The 24924-nt window shown below is 37.9% G+C and overlaps 2 protein-coding genes across 2 annotated transcripts; both read left to right on the forward strand.

Moving 5' to 3' along the window:
- Nucleotides 1–8056: 8056 nt before the first annotated feature.
- Nucleotides 8057–16779, forward strand: LOC116252422 (cyclic nucleotide-gated ion channel 17-like). Its single transcript, XM_031626668.2, has 7 exons — nucleotides 8057–8699; nucleotides 9083–9602; nucleotides 11087–11299; nucleotides 11416–11711; nucleotides 12617–12728; nucleotides 14633–14869; nucleotides 15782–16779. The coding sequence occupies exons 1-7, from the start codon at nucleotides 8671–8673 to the stop codon at nucleotides 16532–16534; spliced, it is 2160 nt and encodes a 719-aa protein (XP_031482528.1). The 5' UTR covers nucleotides 8057–8670; the 3' UTR covers nucleotides 16535–16779.
- A 1368-nt stretch (nucleotides 16780–18147) lies between these two features.
- On the forward strand, nucleotides 18148–22799 carry LOC116252423 (beta-fructofuranosidase, insoluble isoenzyme CWINV1-like). The gene is made up of 8 exons (XM_031626671.2): nucleotides 18148–18239; nucleotides 19414–19602; nucleotides 19720–19728; nucleotides 19818–20680; nucleotides 21027–21185; nucleotides 21309–21550; nucleotides 21987–22077; nucleotides 22468–22799. Exons 2-8 carry the CDS (start codon nucleotides 19425–19427, stop codon nucleotides 22648–22650), a joined length of 1725 nt encoding a protein of 574 aa, XP_031482531.1. The 5' UTR covers nucleotides 18148–18239; nucleotides 19414–19424; the 3' UTR covers nucleotides 22651–22799.
- The last annotated feature ends 2125 nt before the right edge of the window (nucleotides 22800–24924 follow it).

Consider the following 24924-nt stretch of genomic DNA (forward strand, 5'->3'; position numbering starts at 1 on the left):
GCATTTTTAAAATAAATATCACTTATGTGGAGACTGACATTCAATTAACAATTATATTAAGAAGCTGACCTTTTATAGCTTAACATTGCCACACTTTGAAGATGAAAAGTGCTTACAAAAGAAAGATACAAGATGCAGTTGCCATTTGACCGACAAATATTGTAATTCAAATTTAACCTTGCAAGAGTAGATGTCGACTTGGCAGAAAGCTGGAGAGGCTCATATTAAGGAATCGAAAAACGAAAAATTAGAAAGCCTCTTCTTGAAACGAAGATCAAAACCTTAGGCCCTACATAAAATTTTCTTCGGCTAAAACTCTGCGATGAAGGACATACCGAACTCGCCGGCCTTGGGACCAGAGAACAAACGGCTCCTGCAGCAAAACCCAAATCAATTTCGTGAATTCCATTCGGAGAACCTCAAAGAGTATTGTAGTTCTTGATCTTTGTTGTTCACAATCAAACAGTTACAACACTTTACAGATATCAAAATAAGAGAATATCCGTCTCTGATCAAATGCTAGCAAAAGCAGCACCATCACTGATGGCAACCAGAGCGTGCAGAAGCCCCTGTCCTTTGGCGACCACCCTTCTTCCATGGCTTTCTTCAACCCCCAATAGAACGAGATGAATACTACGAAGATCAAGAGTTCTGCGAAGAGAAACAGGCATGTACTCATAATGGTGATGACAGTTTTGATCTTCATCCTCTCATTTTCTTCGCTCATCCCAAATTCTGTAAGCCCATATGATACAACACCACATACTGTCAAAACCAACAGGAATTTCAGCAACTGAATTCTTCTCGAGCTATCAAGCGCATCCTCTCTTTGTTCATATCCTTCGTCACGACCCTCTTCCATTTTTAGCATCGGATGATACTCTTCCCCTGCGATGTCATCGAATTCACAACAATTCTCCTCTAGTGCTTCCGTTACGGACCCCATGATCCATGCCACAATCAAATGCATTGAAAAGAAAGCAACCATTAGCAGAACCATGACATTCAAAACGATATCTTTAAAAACTCTGACAGAATTGCTAATGACAAATACCATCGAGAGAGCATAAGAAATGGCCAGGAGAGTGACATAAACCCATGTGATGATCAGTCCTTTCGAGGTACCAACAATTCCCCATGATATGTCCTTAATGCTGAGATGGGGCTTCCCGTTGCAGAAGGCAACGACCAAGTAGACTGACGCCGTTACGACGAACAAGGAAGCGATTCCCAATGCCAAAATGCAGAGCGCTTCCCTGCTAATGAATCTGCACAGCGCCTGCCCAACTTCAGATTCGAGGAATTTCTTCATCGATTGGTCAGTTGATGTGGGCAACACTGTTATGGAGAGCGTTGGGGCTCCTGACGTGTGTAATATGACCATGAGAGAAATCAAGAGGAAGGAAAGGAGATTGAATGAGAATAAGGAGACGTTGGTTAGAGTTTTCAGGGACTCCATGAATGTTCGCGGATGAAACCTCTTGCACAATCGGAGAAACTGCATTTCCAGTATTTCTGTAGGTCTAAACTTGGTACTTATAGGGCCGGATGCTTTCAACAAGTAGTGCCCGCCCACCTCACTTAGTCCGGATATTTATTTAGTCACTGATGATTACTTTATTTGGTGGTAAACTGCAGTCGGGCAGAAGAAGAACCCTCAGCTACCAAATTATTCTGAAAATGTAAGATCTGGCTATGAAATTCTTGTTTGTATTTAGAAATACAAAGGTGCTTCGGGTAAGCATAAGCGTAATTCCATAAATATGACTGTTCCTGAGTCACTCTCGATTGAATGTTTCACTTGATCCACACTCTTACATCAATCTTGATTATTTAGTGAAGATTAAGTTTTCTTTACCTGTCACCATGATGTGATTTAGTACGTGGTATCTCATAGTTACTAACATCCCTGATTTAGAGCCGTGGAACTTGGGCAGGTCAAGCAAATACCATATGAACCAAAGGGAGCCAATGCACGTGGCGTGCTATATTTCTCCATTAATTGGGGCCTATAATGTGCAGATTTGAATATCAATGCGTTGAAGCATGAAATAGTATTGAATTCAAGCCTCCCACATCAATGCCGTATGTGCAGGGGGAGAGATGGTTCTCTCTTTTTGGACATACATAAACATGGGGCCTTAGCTACGGGGTCTACTGTGATGGACTAAGCATAAGATCTTATTTTTTGGAATGCTTATGACGTTATTGAAGTTTATTCTTCACAGTCGCAAACACCATTTTAGTTTTTAAGTAATAAACGAACTTTGTTTCAGTTATGCATCTAAGATAGAGAGAGGCCAAAGTATATGTAATTAATTTATGGGGGGGACTGCATCATAATTCCTTTAATAAGACTCAAAACTTCTTCACACTATATGAAGACTCATTGCAAATGGGCGGACCTGGTTAAGGGTTTTGTCGATTTTTTATTTTATCAATTCAGTTCTGACCCAGCTACATCCGGCGTATTTAGTTCTCCGGAATGGTGCGTAGTAGAACGAGCCTTGGCAGCCTAATTATTAACGCACGCCATACTAAGTCACGCAGTTTATGAACTTCCATTACTTTACAAAGAAGCAAGGATGGACAAGGAGGGCCAGCCAGTGCTCCACACGTATTGGTTTGATAGGCTTGTAAGGGATTGAAGAGGGAAAAGAAGGAAAGGTCATTCATACCCACTTCTCTACTTAGGTTTAAACATGAGAAGTGCGGCCATCTGTGTCTTGGTTCGACCAGCTATGTTATGTTCCTTAAATGTTGGAGTTAAGCTTGAGAAGATATATGGATCATAGGCCGCACAATTTGTTTAAAATCCGCTCAATTTAGTTTTAAATTTAAATGGTTTGTGTTAGAGTCAACTTATATTAGGTTTGGGCCACGGGCTGGGTACCCATCGGGTACCTGATACCCTATCTGATCGGGTCCGAGCCCGGGTCGGCCCAGACCGCGACTGGCCCAATAATAATAATAAATATTTTTTTTATTTTTAAAATTTAAGAATGTGTATTTATTATTAAAAATATGTTTTATATTATTAAAAAATATTTTATAATTTTAAAAAATATTTTTTTATTTTTAAACAGGCGGGCCGGGACCTAGGCTTCAGGCCCGATGCCCACCCCTAACTTATATACGATCATATGAATTTATAGTTCAACGCAAAAAACATAGACATGTGAATTTGCTTGACACCGTGGGGCTAAAATTTTTTCCACTCAAACTTAAGCTGGGCCCGTCATGGGCTCATGACGCTGCCCAGCCTTGCCAATCAAGCAAATGAGCTGGGTTAGATGTGGGTTGTTGTGAGGATGGGAGTTGATTTTTTAAGTTGTGTTTTCAACTCAAGCTTCACTCGAACTCGCTCAGTTAAGCTTGACTCGAGCTCAACTCATCCTCAGTTAAGTCGAGCTCAAGCTTAACTGAAAACTCAAGCTTTTGAATGACTCAAGTTTGAGTTACATAAACTCGAAAAATCTTGTTTAATTGAGGTTGTCATTTCTGCTTGTAATTTCCAAACTTAAAACTAACAAAAGAGATCAAGTCAAATGGGAAGGTGGTGAACGAGCTTGAATGAGTCAAGCTCGAGCAAAGACTCAATCTATTGAGTTGAGCTCGAGCTGACATTGTACAACTCGGCTTGAGCTTGAGCCGAACAATATAGGAGTTGAGCTGAGCTGACTAACCTCGAGGTAGACATGGCTCGTGCACAAACCTAGTTGTGTGTTGGACGATGCCTGGTCTTAGGCCTAAAGAGGAAGCATGCAACAAAAAGTAATGATATTGTGAGAGCTCGTCTTTCTCACTAAATCAATGTTTTAGTTATGGAGGCTTGGATATTTAATACATATAGCTAGTTTATCAAGAAATGTGGTTCACAATATATAACTATTCATTACTTCAATGCTCATGTGTAGCTCCCGTTTTCCTTTTTTAAATAAATTAGTCACATCAGAAGACAAAATCAGACCATGCCAATTTAGATCCAATGCTTAATATTAGTATGAATATCAATAAGGCTGACACCCGTTTCACCTATCTTGTATGTCGACAGTCTTTATCATGGTTGGTAGTTTGTCCTGCCAACTATGGCTACAGACCAAACGCGTGGTCTAACTTCTCATGCGTGCTCTAACTTGCTGTTATGAAAACACTAATATAGTGATTCATGAATTTATTTAAAAAATTGGTGTAAATTCATAAAACAATAGAACTTAGTTTTCAATGAGGACTCTTCTATTTTACTGTCGCACCTGAGTCGCGTCAAGTCGGGTGTGCACCGGATATGGGTGAGGCTCCGACTCACACCTGAGCCAGTTAAAATGTCATATTACTAAATTACTTATATAATATATGTTGTTTTGATATTTTTTTATGCAATACAATTATTTAAGTATGTTATATACATTAATAACTAAATTGTAATAATAATATATATATGCTTATTTTTTATATGTATAATAAATTAAAATAATAATAATAATAAAATACTTTCGCCGCACCTAAGCTTTTTGGGATGTACTGCTCCGGCACCAGCACCGGCTCCCGCACCCCGCACTCTATGACATAGATCTACATCCATCATCTTTGTGACAAATTAATGAAACACTGTATTAATATTCCTGTCCAAACGCTCAATAAAGTAGTGACTTGATCTGAATTTCTTGAAGTTTTGACTTCCTATATGTTCATCCTCCTTAGGTAAGTGGGTAGATAGTGTCTTCAGCCAACTTTACTTGGTGACTATTGCACTTCTTAGTATGTATTCCATGATTGTATAAATTTTGTCAATTAAAACATTCATGCGAAAGATAGGCGAATTGAAATCAGCAGGCTGATGGACAATTACCAGAGAGCTAAAATTTTAGAATTATTCCTGAAATCACGAAAAAGCACCATAATCCGTCGTACACTATAAACTGCTGTGGATAAAAACTGTCAGGAAGCATTTGATGGCATATACTTTTGATTCTGGAATCAAAACTCCAGTTTATATTTTGCTTTGAGTTTTGATAATATGGAATTTTGATTCTAGGATCAAAATTAACTTGTTTGATTAAAAGGAAAATAAAATTCTAGAATTCACGGATCAATGAAAAGATTCTAAAATTCTAGTATCATAATTCCATCCCATGTGTTGAAATCAAAATTCTTTCATAAAAAATTGATTGAAAATGAAGTGAGAAGCAGTGATAGAGAGAGAGAGAGAGAGAAAAAAAAAAAGAATTTACTTCCTCCACTCAATCCCAATGCTATATAAAAAAAAGTGATACTTATGAGAATCAAATAGAAGAAATGTCTCATCTATGCTAACTCTACAAGGCAAGAAGAGATAATAAAGAAATGAATGTCAAAAAGTGCTTTGAAGAGGGAAGGAAAACATCTTCATAAATTCGTCTAAGGCGGAATGACACAAGTAAATATTCATATATTGAAACCCCTGACGACCCATCTATGTCACCAGAGTGCGGGGTGCGGGTGCCAATGCCGGAATGACACATCCCAAAAAATTTAGGTGCGGCGGTGCGGTGAGGGAATTTTATTGTTATTATTATTTTTAATTTATTATATATATAACAGAATAAGCATGTATATATTATTACTACAATTTAATTATTAATGTATATAACATACTTGAATAATTGTATTGGATAAGAAAATATTAGGACAACATATATTATGTAAGTAATTTAGTAATATGACATTTTAACTGGGTTCGGGTGTGAGTCGAAATCGCACCCATGTTCAGTGCGCACCCGACTTGATGCGGACTCAGGTGCAGTAGTAAAATAAAAGAGTCCTGTAACTTAGAATATGAGCCAGAGATCTGGATCAGCAACTCTGGCCGTTGGATTTCGTCTACCTTGGCGATGCTGGCACCAGAAATTATTTCTCTTTACAAACTATGCTTACAAGGACTAAAGTAAAGGAAGTCACAACGACTTATTCGATGCCACAACTTAAAAAATGATTAAAAAGTAAAGGCGAATTGGATGCATCTCATGGTTCTATAACATTAAGGACCAAAGCACAGATCATGTGACAAAATGGCTCCAAATAAAAATAAAAAAAACCACTTGAAGTTGAAGCTATCACTGATCCCTTTTTTTTTTTTTTGCCTTTTTCCCAAAAGTCAAGCCATCAGTGGAAATTGCAGTATCCTTTGTCACATGTAACAGCTGTTGAACATAGAGGGACAAAATTTCATGTTCGTTGGATCTCTAGATCTGGATCCGAAAATTCGAGTTTTGCAATTGCCTACAACAACATCCTCGTCTTCATCTTCTGCTGCCCTCGTATAGATCTGAACTTAAGATTCGTATCTATTCGAGTTTATGTTGATCAAAGGCATGAGCAGATCAAATCACATAGTGAAGGAGATCTACGATATTGACTATTTATATTACTTGTTGCTTGGACAGGCATATGTTTAGCTTGTCAAGTACCAATAGTTTTTAATGATACGAACAACATATTATTAAGTGCACTATATATAACTAAAAGAATGCAATCTTATGTATTTGAATTCATGACATCCCTTCATCTAGCACTAAGCTGCATTGTGAATATCTGATTAGATGTTAAAACGAGGATCCTGATCTTAGAATCCAACCCGATTAACAATCTAAATTTATCTCTGCCTACCAGATCCAACCCGATTATACCCACAAGGCCAGCTGAAGCCTTTCAACTAGTTCTCTGAAAAGAGCCAAAACATGCTTTCCAGGCAAGTCGTGGGTCCCACAATTTGCTTCCGTAGGGGAAGGGCCCACGAGCCACAAGAATCTGATCTTCTATTGGCAGCACAGGTGGGCCCCAGCCTCGTTTTGATATGAGACAAACAGGTGTGGGCCCCACATGGGCATCTCTTCCTTGTCCACCTCCAACCATATTACCAGCAAGCATAACATCCCATCAACTTTTTTTTTTTTCTCTCTCTCTCTCTCTCTCTTTTTAACTGTAAACTCACCCCGACCACATAATATAGTTGATGGGCTCGTGAAAGTTTAGTCTTTAGTTTGATTTTCATGAATATTATTATTTTTAAGTTGTAAATAAATATCGTAACACTTTAGTTGAAAGTTGTAAATAAAGACAATAACACTTTCGTTGATTAATATATAACATTTCAATCAGTCCTGAAGAAATATGAAAGATTTTACCTTCTTTGGGTGACTCCTGCTTACCGAACTATAAATTCAAATAGTTAGAATTTCGAGTAGCGAAAGACTTGTCAAAGCGAGCCTGCTTTCTTATCATCAAAACCATTTTTTGCAGCATTTAAGACTTCTTTCATCCTTATCCAAAGGCATTAAAGTTGTGTTGGATAGTTTTGGGTCTAAAATGTGAAGTAGGGTTGATACTCTTCTTGTGGTTGTGAAGTCCACCGTCAATTGTTTATGAATTTATAGTTCTACGATCCATGGTGAACGCAAAAGATCATGGATCTGTAGTCCAGTGGAAAAGGAGATCCATACGGTTCTCAATTCACTTCGGTCAAAATAATGTAAAACATTGACAGCATATCTGATTCGTTGGGAATTCTATCCTCAACTCATTTGGTTTTTTCTTTGTCATCTTTGACAATGAAATGAACGCATGAGCTGAAGTGATGAAGATGGTTCTTCACAATATTGGCCACCTTGTTGACTGTGACTTTTTCCTTCAAATTTGGCAACTTTATTATATTGAAAAAATGAAGAGTACTTGTTTGCTTTGATAATGAAAGAAGAGGTTTACTATCTCTTGAGTTAGTTTAACTAAGATTTGAGTACTTACGCAATTAACATGTTCGTTTTCTGAAATCGATGGATGTAAATATGTATATATATATATCCTTTGAACGTATCAATCTTTATGCAAACTTTTTTTTATGCCTTCGTTACCTCGGCTGTAATAAATTAGCAACTAGTAATAACTGCGCTCGCGGTCATAATTAAACAACAGGGGAACACATGGAGCATGCAGAAAGTCAATTGCTCCAACAATTTCCGAGAACGAGAGCGAAGAGATTTTAATAAAAGGGCTGCTAATAGATTTCCAGTGGCAGAAAACGCGTGCAGTAAGTACTTGTTTTGAAGGTGAGTCAACCATGGAAAGAGAAGTAAAAAAGAGAAGTGAAAAGAACGGCGTGAAAGGAGCACCTAAATTATCGCCTGCGATCCCTGCTGGTATTGATGAGGGGGCGTGCGCTCACGTTGTCTCTGTCCCTGCAGTCGAGATCGGGTGGGCATAGACGTTGTTTTGTCATTTTAATTTTTTCACTCAATTATTTTGCTCGGATTCTGAGATGAAAGAGAGATAAAAGAGTTGGAGATGCTTGGCTTTCTTGGAGCTTGTTCAAGCCAGCTATTGCTCGAATTTAGTTGATCAGTTTGTGTAAATTGGAGTAGATTGACTTGGAGTACTTAATTTTGTTTTTGGTTGTTTGGAGAGTAACGTTGGTTGGTTTTCGTTGATTGAGTTCAAGTTATATCAAAGATCTTCTTGGTGGTCGATTTCAAGGGGGAGGAGACGAATGAAAACGATTTTGGAGTATAATTACCTACCCGTCTGAATTCGGTGGCACCAATACTTTAACCAAGTTGGTGTTCTTCTGATTCGACTACTGTGGAGGTCGGAAACGAATCCGAACGCGAGTGATGCCTCATGCTCAACTCTTTTCGCTGAATGGAGTTCAAGTCGGAGAAACTCGTGAGGTAACAACTTTTTTGGGTTTTGTCTTCTGGTTTATGATTTCTTCTTCCTGTTTGGCTTCGTTGAATTTGACCCATTCTGTGGAAGAAAAATAGAATGGGAAGGATTCAATCAAATAGGTTGTTGGAATCAGTCGTGTGTTTGGCTGTTGATCGAATTGGTGCCGTTTCCCCCACCATTTTGAATATCGAAGTTGGTTGGTTTCCGTCAGTTTTCACAAAAAAACCCGTGTGACTATTAGCTGTGGTGTTCATTTCTTTGTAACTTTCGTGAAAATCCACCTGGTTAATTTGTTGTTGTGGTTAAAGGTTTGGACTTTTTTGGTGCTGTCAGTTTTTTCTTGATGAAATTTTTTCTGATCATGGGTTGTTGGGGACATTTTCAGATTTTATCGCTCTGAGGGGAACTCCATGCTCTCCTGGGAGAAAGATAACGCACCCCACACAGCAAAACTGAATGCACGTGATGCATCAGCTCCCTTCCTGAAGCAGGGGATTTTCACATCTGCCGGGAAAAAGCGCTTTGACGAGGATGACAGGCCATGGAGCAAGTGTATTTTCGATCCTGGAAGCGAAATTATTCTCCTATGGAACAACATTTTTCTCATGTCATGTTTAGTAGCACTTTTGCTTGATCCGCTGTATTTTTACCTTCCATCTTTGAGGATTTCGGCCTCCTGCATGGATACAGATTTGAATCTGGGAATAGTTGTTACCATTTTCAGAACAATTGCAGATGTTTTTTATTTTTTGCATATGCTGATTAAGTTTCGAATTGCATATGTTGCACCAAGTTCACGCGTGTTTGGTAGGGGTGAGCTCGTCATGGATCCTAAACAGATCGCCGTTAGGTACTTGAAATCAGATTTCTGTATTGACCTTGTTGCAGCGCTTCCTCTTCCTCAGGTATGCCTTCCAAAATTCACATGGATGAGAATTATTCATATATTACAAGGGTTATTTGGACTTTTGTTAAATGAATTTTGAAATAAGAGATTATCCATGTCAATCAGAATATATGGCTTGAGCATTGTTGTTTCTTAATTGTCAATTGCTCCTGTTGGAACACTATCAATTCGAGCTCCAGCACATATTACCATATACAATAAGCAAGATTTTACACAAACCTACATTACAAGAGAGTGAGGCAAATCGTACAGCTTTGTAAACCTGGGTGTTGGTGTAACTTTGCTGGTGGGGTCATACTTAACAATTGTAGTTACTTTTGATGGAACATTTTGATGTAATTTCACTACACGCTCTTGTATATAAGCATGAGTTTGAGTACATTCTTACTGAAGAAAAAAGTACTTATCTATCGCATGAGAAAATAATTTAACTCCATGAAGCAATAAATCTTCTTTGTATTTACTCCAAATCATTTTATAATATTTCAAGGTAATCATAACTGTTGGTCACCTTAAACATGGTCATGTTGAGAGAGAGAAACCTACGTGCAACTCTAATACCATTGATAATTAGAAATTTTCAACACATTTAGCGCCGTTCAATTCACCTCAAAAGTTTTCCCTTTGGGCTGTAGCAGAACTTTTTCATTTTCAAAAATTTTGCCATCTGATTTTTAGAGAAATAGAAGTTTTACATCCCAAAGAAAACAAGTAAAAGCGATCACAAACCAAAAATGAGGGCAAGCCTTCTTACCTCCTAAAAGAGGTAAAGGGTTTTGCCTAAAAAAATAATAAGGAAGGTGGCAAAACTTTTGTCTTGCAAAAGTTTTTAATGTTGATTTAAGTACAAGAAAAATGGTTGAGGTCACATAGTTTAGCAAAATTTTTGCCAAAAGAAGAAGTTTTGACCTCTATCAGATGACTCCTTAGGTAAATAGATGATGCTGCCTTAGCAAAGTTTTCACGCTTATCTTTCCCCATACCCCTTTTGTTTGGTGTTGCTTCTGTGAAGCATCTAAGAAAGCATCTTTGTGGCAACATCACTATATTCATGTCTCTCTTGTGTCTACGATTGAAACAAAGACAATGGTTCTCCAAATTGGGGAGTTATTTTTGAAAAATTGCACCTCTTTCTACTTTGGTGACAGTCTTCAGACAGGCATTAGGTACGCTAACGATATATATATGTATATATGTGGACTGAAGTAGTATCTCAGAGTATCATCTATCATTTTCTCTGCATTCAAAAGCATGTCCGTGCATTTGTTAATGGTTAACCTCCATATGGTGCTAGTTATATGACAATGATGTCTTTGAGTATTGTCTCTGATCTGAATCCATGTTTCCTATTGTGGGTAGTGAAGCTTGATGTCTTTGTCAAGGAGCATGTTAAAATAATATTCTTTTCCTCTTAGTCTTTCTAATGAAATTCTCATACTTAAATGAATTGAGGTCTTAGTCTGACCGTCGAAATCACTGCAGATGGTCATTTGGTTCGTTATACCTGCAGTAAGAGGCTCCAATTCTGATCATGCCAATAATGCACTAGCTATGATTGTTCTGTTCCAGTACTTTCCCAGATTGTATCTGATTTTCCCATTAAGTGCTCAAATTGTCAAAGCTACTGGTGTTGTGACAAAGACTGCATGGGCAGGGGCTGCTTATAATCTGCTGCTTTACATGATTGCAAGCAATGTATGTATGATGAAGGGATTTTTAGTTTTCTGTAGTGCTTTCTCATTTATATTTTAATTCCTTAAATTATTCAAGCTGATCAACCATATTGTATCTTTTATTTACCTGCCATGCAGCTTTTGGGAGCATCTTGGTATCTTCTTTCTATTGAGCGGCAGGCAACATGTTGGAAGAAAGAATGCAGGAATGATAGTTCGTCTATTTGTGAGCCTAAATTTTTATACTGCAAGACATCTGGTAATAGCATCCGTGAGGCTTGGAAAAATGGGACAAATGTATTTGCTAACTGTAATCCCAATAACAGCACATTCAATTATGGCATTTTTGGGAGAGCTTTAACTGATAATATTGTCTCATCAAAGTTCCTTGAGAAATACTTTTATTGCCTATGGTGGGGTTTGCAGCAACTAAGGTAAAAATTTCAAGTGAGCCATTTTACTTTCAGAGAAAGACCATAGTTACTTTGCGGTTATCTCTTATGTGCAGAATTAAGTTGTGATGCATACTCACTTAATGATATTTCAAGTTGCAATAGAATCACGTAGGTTAAACAAGAATGCATGACATTTACCAAGGGACTGGTTGTACAGTTCTCCGATCTGTGCTTTTGAATATACATGTATAACAGTGATTTTCATTTTATCCATGTTTGACTACCAGAGACACGTAAACTTTTAGATGTACGAGCACGAAACGTGTCAAATGGGTAAAACTTGTCAAATGTAGTATCTCTGTGCTTTATCTAAAACAGATGTGGTCCAGCGAAAGAGTTAAACAGGCAGATCATGAATTGCACATTATTTTCCACATGGGTTCAACTTGATGTTGGTATCATTCTGTGAAATTTCAAGGATGTGCTGATTGCTATTCTTCTTTGCATTGTTTGATCATGTGGTCTTTTCATATGAGATCTTGTATGATGTGATGACAGCTCAATGAAAGTGGTGCATGTTTTCATATTTCAAAAATGTCCAACAGTCCGATGAAAAGTCTCTGACAAATAAATGCAGTTATTATTATAGTTCTGTCTATTTCCATGTGATTATAAGTAGAGAATTTTGGATTTTTATGTAGATAAGAAAAACATTTGTTTTGAGAAATAAACAACCTTTTTCTTGTGCATATAATGATCAGATGATGACAATAACTGTTGTTTGGATGAAATAAGTGTTCATTCAGGACACTTTTGACATTAGCCTACATGCTTTATGTTAGTCTTTCTGTTATAGAAGTTGTAGCAGAATATGCTGTGTTGAGAAAAGTTCCCTTGGCTTGAAAAAGTGAAAAAATAATGACTAAGCTTTATGAATCTGTCAGTTCCTATGGGCAGAATTTGGAGACAAGCACCTTTATTGGGGAGACAGCATTTTGCATTCTTATTTCCATAGTGGGTCTAGTTCTTTTCGCACATTTGATCGGAAACATGCAGGTAATCATTTCTATTATCAACAGTAAGCTTAACTTTTTCTTTAAATTATAATACTTATTTATTTCATGTGCACATCTTGCTTGATGCTTCACGTGATTTTTGCTGGCTCTGAACACTTATTTGCTCATTACTGTACTTCATCTAGTCAACTGTCTAAATCTTGATTTCGTTATTGATCGCATTGTACCACTGGTGCTTTGGTCCGTTCCTGGTTTCTCCTTGCTGGAAATTGATTACTTAATACCAAATGTTAATGACATTTTTTGTTTTTTCAGATTCTCTGATGTTATTGCCTTTCCCCTTGCAATTCCCTTATCATTTCTCCTATCTTCCTTAAATTCACCCCTCCTTATTTGAACTTGAGATGCTTAAGTGGCATCAGATTTTATCTTATGTATATGCCCTTTGACCTTATATATTACTGCTTACATTTATCAACCCTGGCCTGTTGTTGTTCCCTTTTCTTATACTGACAAGGTCCACCTGGATTGGGGTACTCATTTAACCGAGGCCATGGTTGTGGCAGACCACTAAAAAGTAGATTGGTCATACCTATAGGTTGGGTTTCACAGCTAAGCTGAATTTGCAAGATCTAAGGCCTCAGGGCATCCAATTCTGGTCTAATCAACTTGGTGATTCTACAGGTGCTTATAATAGAAATACTATGAGAATTATGGTGCTGTCTTTGCTTTTTTCTGTGCCTTCCTATTTTGAATATGAGCACATGTGATTTTAAGAAATCTTGCACCTTTGTTCTCTATATTTCAAACCTTGTTTACAAAATCCATTTCATCATTAGGTTGGAAATGACCAACCAGATCATCGTGTAAGAACCAGCAGTGTAGTTCCATTTACTATGATTGAGGATGATCTGCAGTCAATTCTTTCTATGTAAAACATGTTCTTTTTATGCTGACAACTTTTCTATTTTGCCTAGATTCTATCGGCATGAACAGGTCTGGCTGTTTAATGGTTCATAATCCACATTACTGACCATTAGGTCTCGCTGTTTAGTGGTTCATGGAACCGCATCTAAACTTCAGTTCTTTGGTATTCAAATGCTTTATAAGACATTGTTGCATTGATTATCCTTTTGCATATGGTTCTTGAGATGCTTCTTTGGACTTTAGGTTAAGTGAAGTTGTGCATTATGGTATTCCCGAGTTATTAGTATCTTTGTAAATATTGTTCCTGAGTTGTATGTTATTTATAGTAGTTCATTTTTTCATTTTGGTGCCATTAAGTATGATTATCTATTTGCACTTCTTACTGACTAATACTGTGATTTTTGCTGGGATGTATTCATTAATTTTCATATGAATATCATGCATGTACCACTGCACCAACTTAGAGGTAAATGCATCTTGTTACTGTCTGATGTCCACTTCCATTTGGCAGGATGCTGCATGATCTGTATTTGCTTCACGGCACAGTAGAAGTGAACTTTGTGTTTTTTTCTGTATGTTTAATTTTCTGTATACTATGTTTATGTATTTTGCTGCTTTTTCATTTTCTGACAAGTTATTACTTGATTTTATTATGGTTATATGTGACCATGGCCAATTGACAATTTGGTATAAGTTTCTGTATCTCTTTTTGCTTTTGTCGTTTTTCTTGCATAAGTTCTTGTTACGGTGTTCAATAGAGTATATTTGGTGAGAGATTGTGGTGTCAATAATCTGCTTTTGGATTTTTGTTGACCTTTAGGAGTTCCAGAAATAGCATTTCGATACTATGACTAGCTCCACATCTTCATTTGTATCTTGACTGCCTTTGTGATTTTGCCAAACTTTCAAGTAATTTAATTTGCTGCCTTGAAGTTTTTAGATGGTCCCAGTTGATACTTTCAATTTTCAAATCATTGTAAAGATATATCATGACTAATTACTCTTCCTTTTTTGAAGACTTATCTGCAATCCCTTACTGTGAGGATTGAAGAGTGGAGGCTGAAGAGAAAGGACACAGAGGAGTGGATGAGACACCGTCAGCTTCCTCCAGCTCTGCAGAATCGTGTCAGGCGGTTTATTCAATACAAATGGATTGTAACCCAAGGTGTTGATGAAGAGTCCCTCTTATCTGGCTTGCCTACGGACCTCCGACGAGACATCCAACGACAGTTATGCTTGGACCTTGTTCGGCGTGTAAGATTTCCATCTATTTATCCATTACTGCTATGTGTAAATCACATGGATGCCTTCAAAGTGGTTATTAATGTACTACAGAGCTTAGAGCCATGTACCTCCAATTCTTCTGACTGAAGAAGACATGTGTCTTTGCTTTGGACAGGTACTTGGAATAAAGTTGGTCCAGTGCTGGTTATGGACCTTATGGTTTTGTCCGACTTGTTGCTTACCTTTTTTCACCACAATGATGTTAAAGTTTGAAGCCTCTTTTGAAATATGACTTGATTATGGTCTCAAACAGCAATACGATGTCAGTGGTGTTTTACACACACACACACACACACACACATACATACATATATATATATGTATGTATATATATGTATGTATTATAAAACTTAAAAGTGCATAATCAATGGGTAATTATCCAGCTTCCTCTTCTTTTTTTTTGGCTTTTTTTCATTATTTGCAGTTTAAACCAGACAGACATTATTTACATAATTTATTTACCTGGAAATGAGTTTAATTTCACGTGATTCTAACATGGAAGCAAATTTTTTGAACCGATTCAAAAAGTCTGGGATTCGCAATGCACAAAAACTTGGTGACTCGTAAAATCATTTTTTTTTTCAAAAAAGTCGGACGGTTTTCTTCCAAGCAAATAAGCTACATTGAATGTGTTTATGTACAGATTCTCAACAGGACTTGCCCATATCGTTTACACATATTGTGCGTGTGTGTGTCTCTGCCTACCTATGAGTGCCATCTGTTCTCTACCTTCCTCTCCACTACATCTTGATACATCAGCTGGTTTGGAACAATTCGAAGCATCGCATTGTTTCCTTCACTGTAGACAATCTATTGTTTTTTATAGTTCTTCCAGCTATTAGAAACAAGAAACCCATATTTATTATATCCTGGGTTTTGCAGGTCCCCTTTTTCTCTCAGATGGATGATCAGCTATTGGATGCCATATGTGAGCGTCTCGTCTCCAGCTTAAGCACAGAAGGTACATACATCGTACGTGAGGGGGACCCTGTCACAGAGATGCTATTCATTATTCGAGGGCAACTTGAGAGTTCCACGACTAATGGAGGAAGAACTGGTTTCTTCAACTCCACAGCCTTAAATCCTGGAGATTTCTGTGGTGAAGAGCTGCTCTCATGGGCTTTACTTCCTAAATCCACGGGTAATCTTCCATCTTCAACAAGAACTGTCAGGGCACTGAGTGAAGTGGAAGCTTTCGCATTACGTGCAGAAGACCTGAAGTTTGTTGCCAACCAGTTTAGGCGGTTGCACAGTAGGAAGTTACAGCACACATTCCGCTTTTACTCTCATCAATGGAGGGCATGGGCAGCTTGCTTCATACAAGCCGCATGGCGCAGCTACAAGAAGAGAAAATTGGCAAGGAAGCTAATAATGCAAGAGTCGTACTTTGTACTGGCAGAACAAGAAGAGGAAGATGAGGAAATGCAAATGCATACTGAGACAGCCCCAGAGGATATGCCTGATACAACACAAAACGATTCTTTCAGAATGATTGCCTCTAGGTTTGCTGCAAACGCAAGGAAAGGAGCTCAAAAGATCAAGTCAGCCGCTGCACCAAGTTTGCCTGGACAGTTGCCCAAACTACAGAAGCCTGATGAACCCGACTTTTCTAGAGAGCCTGAAGAGGAAGATTAACAAGCTGCTAACTCCATTCCAGGTCTAGCCAGATGGAGATCACAGACTCAAATGGGATACTTGCAGTTTCAAAACCAACACCCCCACCCCCACCCTCACTCCCCCAAACAGAAACAAGGGATCATTTTCAATATTTCGTTTCCTGTATTTTATGTGTGTATGTTAGAGAGATGAAACGGGTGCTGTTACTTGTATGTATCTCTGCTTGCTAAAATTTTATTTATTTGTTATCATGTTTATTGTGATGGAAGCATAAAACTACCAGAATGAAGGAAATCTAAACAACAATTTTAAGAATGAATATAGTTGTTTCTGGTGCTAGAATCACTCTGTTGGTTCGCCTGATGTTGACGCTAAAGTTCTGTGGTGTGATATGCCAAACAAGCTTGACAAATAAACTGTTCATACAACGCTGCGCTGTGACCCATTACGTGATGACCACCATCCTGCACATTGTGCTTCTTTCTGCCACAGGCGTTCTGACTAGTGGATGAAGACAATAATGCCAACCAAAATCGCTCGTTTTAGTTTACGTACAAGGAACATCATGGTCCTAATATCATTCGGAAGAAAACCTTGGACTGTTCTGCGCAAACGAAGTACAAATCGACTTGCTTTATGGTAATATTATTTTGTAATTCATGCGAATACTTAAAAAGCATCCTTCTTCAAATATTTTCCTTGTTATTATATACGAAATAAATTTGAAAATACCTTTTTTTTAGGAAACTGAGGACGGATGTAAAAAAGAAGAAAGATTCATGTTTAGGAAATGAAACATGTGATACCCCAAAAAAGGTGTTTTTATTGGAAAGGCTTCTGAGGCTCGAACTTGAAGTATCAAACAGATACTTTGTCTCAAAATATTTCTAGAACCAATAATTTCATAAAAGATTCGAATTGAGAAATAATACTATGATACAATGACATTAAAAATTTCATCGTTACTTTTTGGATTGAAACTTACATGGTTTGCATACAACAGTGGTCAATAGTGATAAAAAAATAGATGGCTGACTCACAGGTAGCCCCAAAACTGACTCAATAACCAGGCGGCAGCGCACACATACACACAAACACTATATATATATTTATATATATATATATAAAAGACAGTAACCTCTCTCGCTCTCTCCAACTTTTTTTTTTTTTGAGCTCTTTCTCTCCACCTTCTCTCCGTGCCAATTTTCATAGGAAGAGAGTTAAGTCAAGGATAAACAACAGCAAATAAAGAAAATTAAGAAAAAACTGTTTTTTCATTGTCATGGACAAAACAGAGTGGATGAACAGCGAGGCAACTGTGAAAAAGCCAACCAACGGGTGGGAAGAAAATCGTGAGAAAAGGAAGGTCACTGTTGAAGATTATGACGACTGTTGTTGTAGAAACTAGAAAGAGAAAACGGGGATAACGTGGGTTGGCTTTGTATAACCGTAGAGGAAAGAATCAAGAATATGGATAAGGGTAAAATCTCCTAGCAAATCTGATCTTAAACGGTTTCCTCTGATCTCTCTCTCTCTCCCCCTTTCTCTCTCTCTAAGAGAAAGAACACCAACGATGCCCTTCTCTATATAAGAGCACGCAGGCGACATCGATGGGCAGAAGCAAGAGAAAGCCTGTTTCTGCTCAAAGGCATCGAAGAGAGGCCAAGTCAAGAGATCAGGAACCAGGGAGACCCATTTGCAGGTTGTTGGAATTTTCTTGAAGGTTGGAGAAGAACTCATTTCTTACTCCCAAGGGAATTCGATATATAGACCTGATAGTTGAATGTGGTGACCCCAAATGGCTTTGTTTTTTTCTAATATTCTTTGTAAGATTTATGTGTTCGACTTGCAATTCATTTGTTGTTACTGATATGATATTGAGTTTCAACCTGCATGTCTGCTGTATTCGTAGAAATGTATTTGGCAAGACTCACATTGCCATTTTCGCTAGATGCATATTTTTGAAACTTCAGCTTGTTTCTATCATTTGACTAAACAAGGGGACGTTTTTTGTAAATTTCTGTCTATTAAATTAGTTAATTATTATATAACCGTAATGAAGATCAATTTATATATGTTAAATGTTTTCTTTTGAATCATCATTTCGCCTCATATTTTTATGTTCTAAACATTTAACTCTCATTGTACAACTCTCAAAAGTAATAAGTCTAAGCGATCATTCAAGTCATATGAAAACAAGAAGTTTCATCGGAATCACATGTTCGAGCCAAGCCAAGCTGAGCATCTATTGTTCAAATTGTCTTCTAAACCTTTTCTTTATAAGTTTGAACAATCACACAAGCCGAGCTGAGCCAAACAGTGAGCTGTTCGGAGTCGCATTTCCAAGTGGACTGGAGATGGGTAGCTAAATGCGTTGTCCTATTTTGACAGACATGACTCTAACTCTAAATTTCTCCACAGTTTTTCTTTGTTGCATTGTTTATGAAGAATGGTTTTTCCCCTTATTTTTTCTGATCTTGTTTTCAAGTTAGTTCTCGTGAAGACAGCAAAAAGGTAGAAAACCGAGCTTCCTTGTCTAGAATAATTGCATTTGGTCAGTTTCGCCTGTCCTATTATGGAAATATTGCTTACTTCTACTTGGCTTGATTACATTTTGGCTCGAATACTAAAATGAGCGACCTTGAAGTGCAAGATCAAGATTGTGCTCGGACAAGCTAACCTTAAAAGTCTTTTTTAAACCTGATTAAACTCCAGCAATTGGGCTGGAATATGCTCGTGAAATGTTTTCTGCATTGATAAATGATTGTATAGAATAGATAGCAAAAGACTTCGCAGCTTCATTTAAATAAATAACTTAAGCCCTCACAAAATACTGATCAATTAAGATAACAATCTGCTCTTCTGATTTCATATGTTGGTTTTCTTCTGCAGCATAGCTTGAGGTACGATGGACGTTTATAGGCTGCTACTTTGCTTTGTTCTCGTCCTCACGGTATACTTGGTTAAAGAAATTCATGCAACTCATCACGTCTATGAAGAACTCAAGAACGTAGCACCCAACTCTACTCAAGTCTATCAGTACAGAACAGGCTACCATTTCCAACCACCAAGTCACTGGATTAATGGTATAATTTCATTACCTTCTTTCTACTAAGACAAGGATCTTCTGCTAATTTTAACCAGCTTCTAACTCTCTTCTGTTGTTTCTTAATTTGTGATGCATGACTAATTTGCGCAACCAGATCCTAATGGTGAGCTCCCATTTCTCTAATCTTTGTTCACAAAAGGTAATTGAGATACTGAAATTTCACTGAAATATCATTCCGTCTTCAAATTTCAGGCCCTCTGTATTATAAGGGAGTCTACCACCTGTTCTATCAATACAACCCATATGGTGCTGTATGGGGAAACATCGTTTGGGCTCACTCCGTATCAACAGACTTAATCAACTGGTTGGCTCTTGAGCCAGCGATTTACCCAACTGGGCCATTTGATATAAATGGTTGCTGGTCTGGCTCTGCTACCATCCTCCCAGGGGGCACCCCTGTCATCATATACACAGGAATTAACACAGCAAACCAACAGGTTCAGAACATTGCTGTTCCCAAGAACCCGTCTGATCCTTTCCTCAGGGAGTGGGTGAAGCCTTCTTACAACCCTCTAATGGCTCCAACCATCTACAATCAGATTAATTCTAGCTCTTTTAGGGATCCTACAACAGCATGGCAGGGCCCAGATGGAAGATGGAGAGTCCTGGTTGGTAGCAAAAGAGGTCACAGAGGAATGGCGCTGCTCTATAGGAGCAAGGACTTCAGTTACTGGGTTAAGGCTAAACACCCCCTTCATTCTGCAGAAGGCACTGGCATGTGGGAGTGCCCTGATTTCTACCCTGTTTCTGTTAGAGATACAGTGGGATTGGACACCTCTGTTAATGGTGAAAATGTGAAACATGTATTGAAAGCAAGCCTGGATGATGAAAAGTACGAGTACTACACTGTAGGCACATACTTGCACGAGAAAGACAGTTATGTTCCAGATAATACATCTGCTGATGATGCAACCGGCCTTCGTTATGATTATGGGAAGTTCTACGCCTCAAAAACATTCTTTGATGGCGCAAAGAATAGGAGAATTCTTTTGGGGTGGATGAATGAATCAGATAGCGTCTCCACTGATGTGCAGAAAGGCTGGGCTGGTGTCCATGTAAGTTTGTGAATAGCACTGCAATTATTTAAGTACGTAATTAGAGAAAAGGCATTTCTCAGCATGTGGATATATTTAGGAGTTGGTTACAGTTTAGGCAAGATTCTCTTGGGTAGGAGAGATATCTTCTCCCATTGAGGATGCTTCATGTCGATTGTACTATAAAATAATGAAGCAGAGAATGACTCCTTCCCCTTACTGGACGGGGAAGTACCTCTTGAGCATAAAGTTTTGAAGGATCCGACGAAATTTTGTGGTTTTCCTCATTATAGAAGAAAACTACCCAAGCCGGTTGACTAACGAAGATCTGCTTTTCTTTTTTTTCTTTTATGTTATTCATTTTTAGTCAATTCCACGACGTATTTGGCTTGATCCAAGCGGCAGACAGCTTGTTCAATGGCCAGTTGAAGAAATTGAAGCTCTACGTGGCAATCAATATGATATTCAAAATAAAAGGATTGAGAGTGGATCAGTTGTTGAAGTTCCAGAGATAAATGCTTCACAGGTAAGCTAAAACTGCCAGTGTTGAGGTAGCATGAACTAATGTTAGTCTCTTATGGTCTACCTCCTTTTGATTCAATCTTTTAAAACCATTCAATTGAGCCAGAGACTTAATTTGTTTCTTCAGGCAGATGTAGAGGTTACCTTTGATCTGTACAGCTTAGAGGAGGCTGAGGTGTTGGAGACCAATCTTGTGGATCCACAACTGATATGCAGTATGAAGGGTGCCTCTGTTAAAGGTGGAGTTGGACCATTCGGCGTGTTGGTTTTGGCTTCAAAGGATATGCAGGAGCAGACTGCTGTCTTCTTTAGGGTGTTTAAGGGTCAAGGCAACAAGAACGTTGTAGTCATGTGCAGCGATCAAAGCAAGTAAGAACATCATTGGATCCATGTTTTGTAGTGGTTTTGAAATGCACATGAACATGCACACACAACCACAAAGCCACATGTGCAGGCACACGCACACACGCATTAAGCTCCAACATCCAAAGAAAAGGTTACAGCACGAGTCACAAATACAGGCACGGTCTTAAAAGTAACAGTTCATATTACAAATGTGGTGAAGCGACATATGGTGTGCCCTCTAACTTGAAATTCTGGTTTTATCACTATTTACAGTATTTTTTAGGAGATAATACTAAGCGAAAGCATCAGTAAAGTTTTAAATCATTCTGAGAACATTTTGATCGTGAGAGCATCTGTTACTCCCTGCTGAAACCAAAAACTATAAGACGCACCTATTGTCTATTGAGATTTTTGAGAGAAGGGTTATGATGGTGAGTTATATACGATGAACATAATGCAGGTCAACACTAGCAACTGATGTGGACAAGACTACATATGGTGGCTTCGTAGATGTAGATCTAAAGGACGGGAAGCTGTCCCTACGTTCTTTGGTATGTTTTGACTCGAATACTCAATAACTGCATTACATGATCTTGAATGAGTTTTCTTTTTTTGCCTCCATGAGAAGAAAAGGATTATATGATTACAACGCTGTTGCATTTGGTTGGTGTGCATAACAGGCCATAGCTTACTCATCCTTCTGCATGCTGCAAGAATTCAAGCCTGTGCTATAACTTCACCATTGCACCAAGAACAGACCTCCCCAAAATCTTGCCATCTACTCGAAGCCCATGTTGGCTGATTTGAAACCAGTTCGTTCCAACTAGTGGAACCTTTTCCGTCGATCTAACACCCTAAAGCCGAACCCTGATCTTATTTTTTCTTTGGAAAAAGTGCCAAGAGGATTAGAATCAATGTTGATTGTGGTTTGGTGTTTGTAGATTGATCACTCTATAGTGGAGAGCTTTGGTGCTGGAGGGAAGACTTGCATCACTGCTAGAGTTTACCCCAAGACGGCTGTGGGAGACGATGCTCGGCTCTTTGTGTTCAACAATGGCTCTTCTGCAGTTGGCATCACCAGACTGAGTGCATGGACGATGCTGCAACCTTCCGTTAATGGATAATGGGGAGGACATATAGGAACCCACTTAGGATCCTTCTTTTTATTCTTTTTTTCTCTCTTCTAACATTTAGTTTGTCTTGAGTGCTTGTATTCATTCCATCCTGTGCATGGTGGACTGGTGCTGCATCGATCCGTTGATCATTCAATAAAATCGCAATAGTTATGTGCAGCCTACCAAAATAATGGGTTGAGTTATGGGGAGATGAACCGAATGCATTTCAAAATTTCTCCTCTTTCTTTCTCTCTCTCTCTTTCTGTTTCTCCCACACACACACACATGCACACACAAAGAGAAATGCATGTGCACGTATTCGTGGATGTCAAGTGCTTAATTTCCAAGATAAAACAGATGGGGGCCAATTTGTGTGATGCTGAAAGCATGTAAATTGCTGGTTTTAGCAGCACCAAACAAGTTCTAAAACTTGTCTTGATGCCAGAACTATGTTTCTGAACAGTTTTGAAGTTCCTTTTGTAAGGGACATGCATACGTAGAGATTTTTCTTTTCTTTTCTTTTCTTTTTTAATTCCGTTTCACCAGTAAAGAAAGTGACTTTTTAATAGTAAGGAACTTGACGAAAAGGTAACTCCAGTAATAAGATTATTCAGAAGTACCCTGTGAGGTTCAGGACTGAGAATGATAACGGAACAGCTCTGCCAGCTGCGCATATATATATCTTAAGAAGCTCCCAGTTTTCAGCCAACCTGAATCTGCAAAAGGCCCAATTGAAAGTTGGAACCAGAACCACAATACAAGAAATAAAAATGAACAGAACAAGAGTACAGAAGTAAACCTCATAAAATGGACAACTGGTAGAAATTGTTACTAACACCAGAGCGTTGCTGTTTTAAAATCGATGTTACACCACAGAATCTAGCAACTACTACTGTGTTTACTGAATTGGACCAAATAGTAGAGCAGGCCGGGAACACTATTAGCGTTTTACACCACACATCGCACTCAGCCATAGAAAATACGTATTATTTTAAAGAGTTAAAAATTGGTCAGCCCAATGAAACACGAAAAAATGCTTCTTTTTGAAAAAAATAAAAACGAAAAAGCACGTTTTATGCTTGCTTTACTCCCTTTTTATTTTTTTTTAAACGTGTTTTTTCGTCAGTTTTGCAGTTTTTAATTACCAGTTTTTTTGTTTTTCATATTTTAAAAAAAAAAATCCCATTTTTTCCTGTCACCATATAAAACCTTGCCGTTTAAAACTTGAAGAAAATACTGATGGTTATGATTGATCACAAACATTTGTAGGATAAAATAGTAGCAGTTTCGATAAATGATTGACATGTAGAATTAAGATTCGGGATTATTGAATGCAGTTTATAAAATTTGATCGTTGAGCATCAAGAATTACACTTTAGAACAATTATTAATAATCGAAAATTATTATCCCTGAAAAGGAATATTATTTTATTGTCTTGCCTCTGTTGACCAATTGCAAAGACAGGCACAATTATATGGTGAATATACATGAGTTAAGGCTTGGTTGGAGGGATCCTTGGAAGATTACTCCCGCCCAAGGTGCCTTAGATATGTCGTTTGTCATCCATATGAAGGACTTTAAAAAATGTCAGCACCTCCAATTCCTCTAAAATCATGGCCGCACATTCCTTCCAGGATTAGATGCTTATTAAATGGTGCAAAAAGAAAGAAAGAAAAAAAAAAGGTTTCGTGGTACCCATCCAAATGAAAAAGTCAGATATGAGAAAAAATTTAATATCAAATTCAAATTTAAGAAACTACATTCAATTGGATTCAAATTCAGATTTAGATGTACATAAATATCCGATCAGATTTGGATTTTGAATGAATTTATCTTTAAACAAATATTCTATATCCAATGCTCTTGTATTTTGAAAATTACTCGTCCAAAATTCAGATTCAGATATGAATGTAAAAATCAGATTCCAATTGGATTCGTATTGTGAAATCTGATCTCGGATTTAGATTCAGATATAACTTTTGATTGTTCTTTAAATCCAAATATATGAATATCCAAAACAATCGATATAATTAAAGGGTATATCTGGTTTGAATCTGATCCACTATAAAGGTGACGGTTCATGTTCATATGCCTCAAGACCAGCTCCAAGGTGCGGTTGAGATGATATTGGATTTTGCTACCGTAAGAGCTAGATTGATTATTGCTAGCCTCACATTCATTATCATGAAGGATCGTTTGTGATTGAATCTCAATACAGTGAGAGAGCGATGTCTCGACTACGTTCTCATTCATTGATGTTCCCTCAACCAAACTTATCTGAC

Source organism: Nymphaea colorata, chromosome 4 (assembly GCF_008831285.2).
Source record: "Nymphaea colorata isolate Beijing-Zhang1983 chromosome 4, ASM883128v2, whole genome shotgun sequence".
Classification (NCBI taxonomy): Eukaryota; Viridiplantae; Streptophyta; class Magnoliopsida; order Nymphaeales; family Nymphaeaceae; genus Nymphaea; species Nymphaea colorata.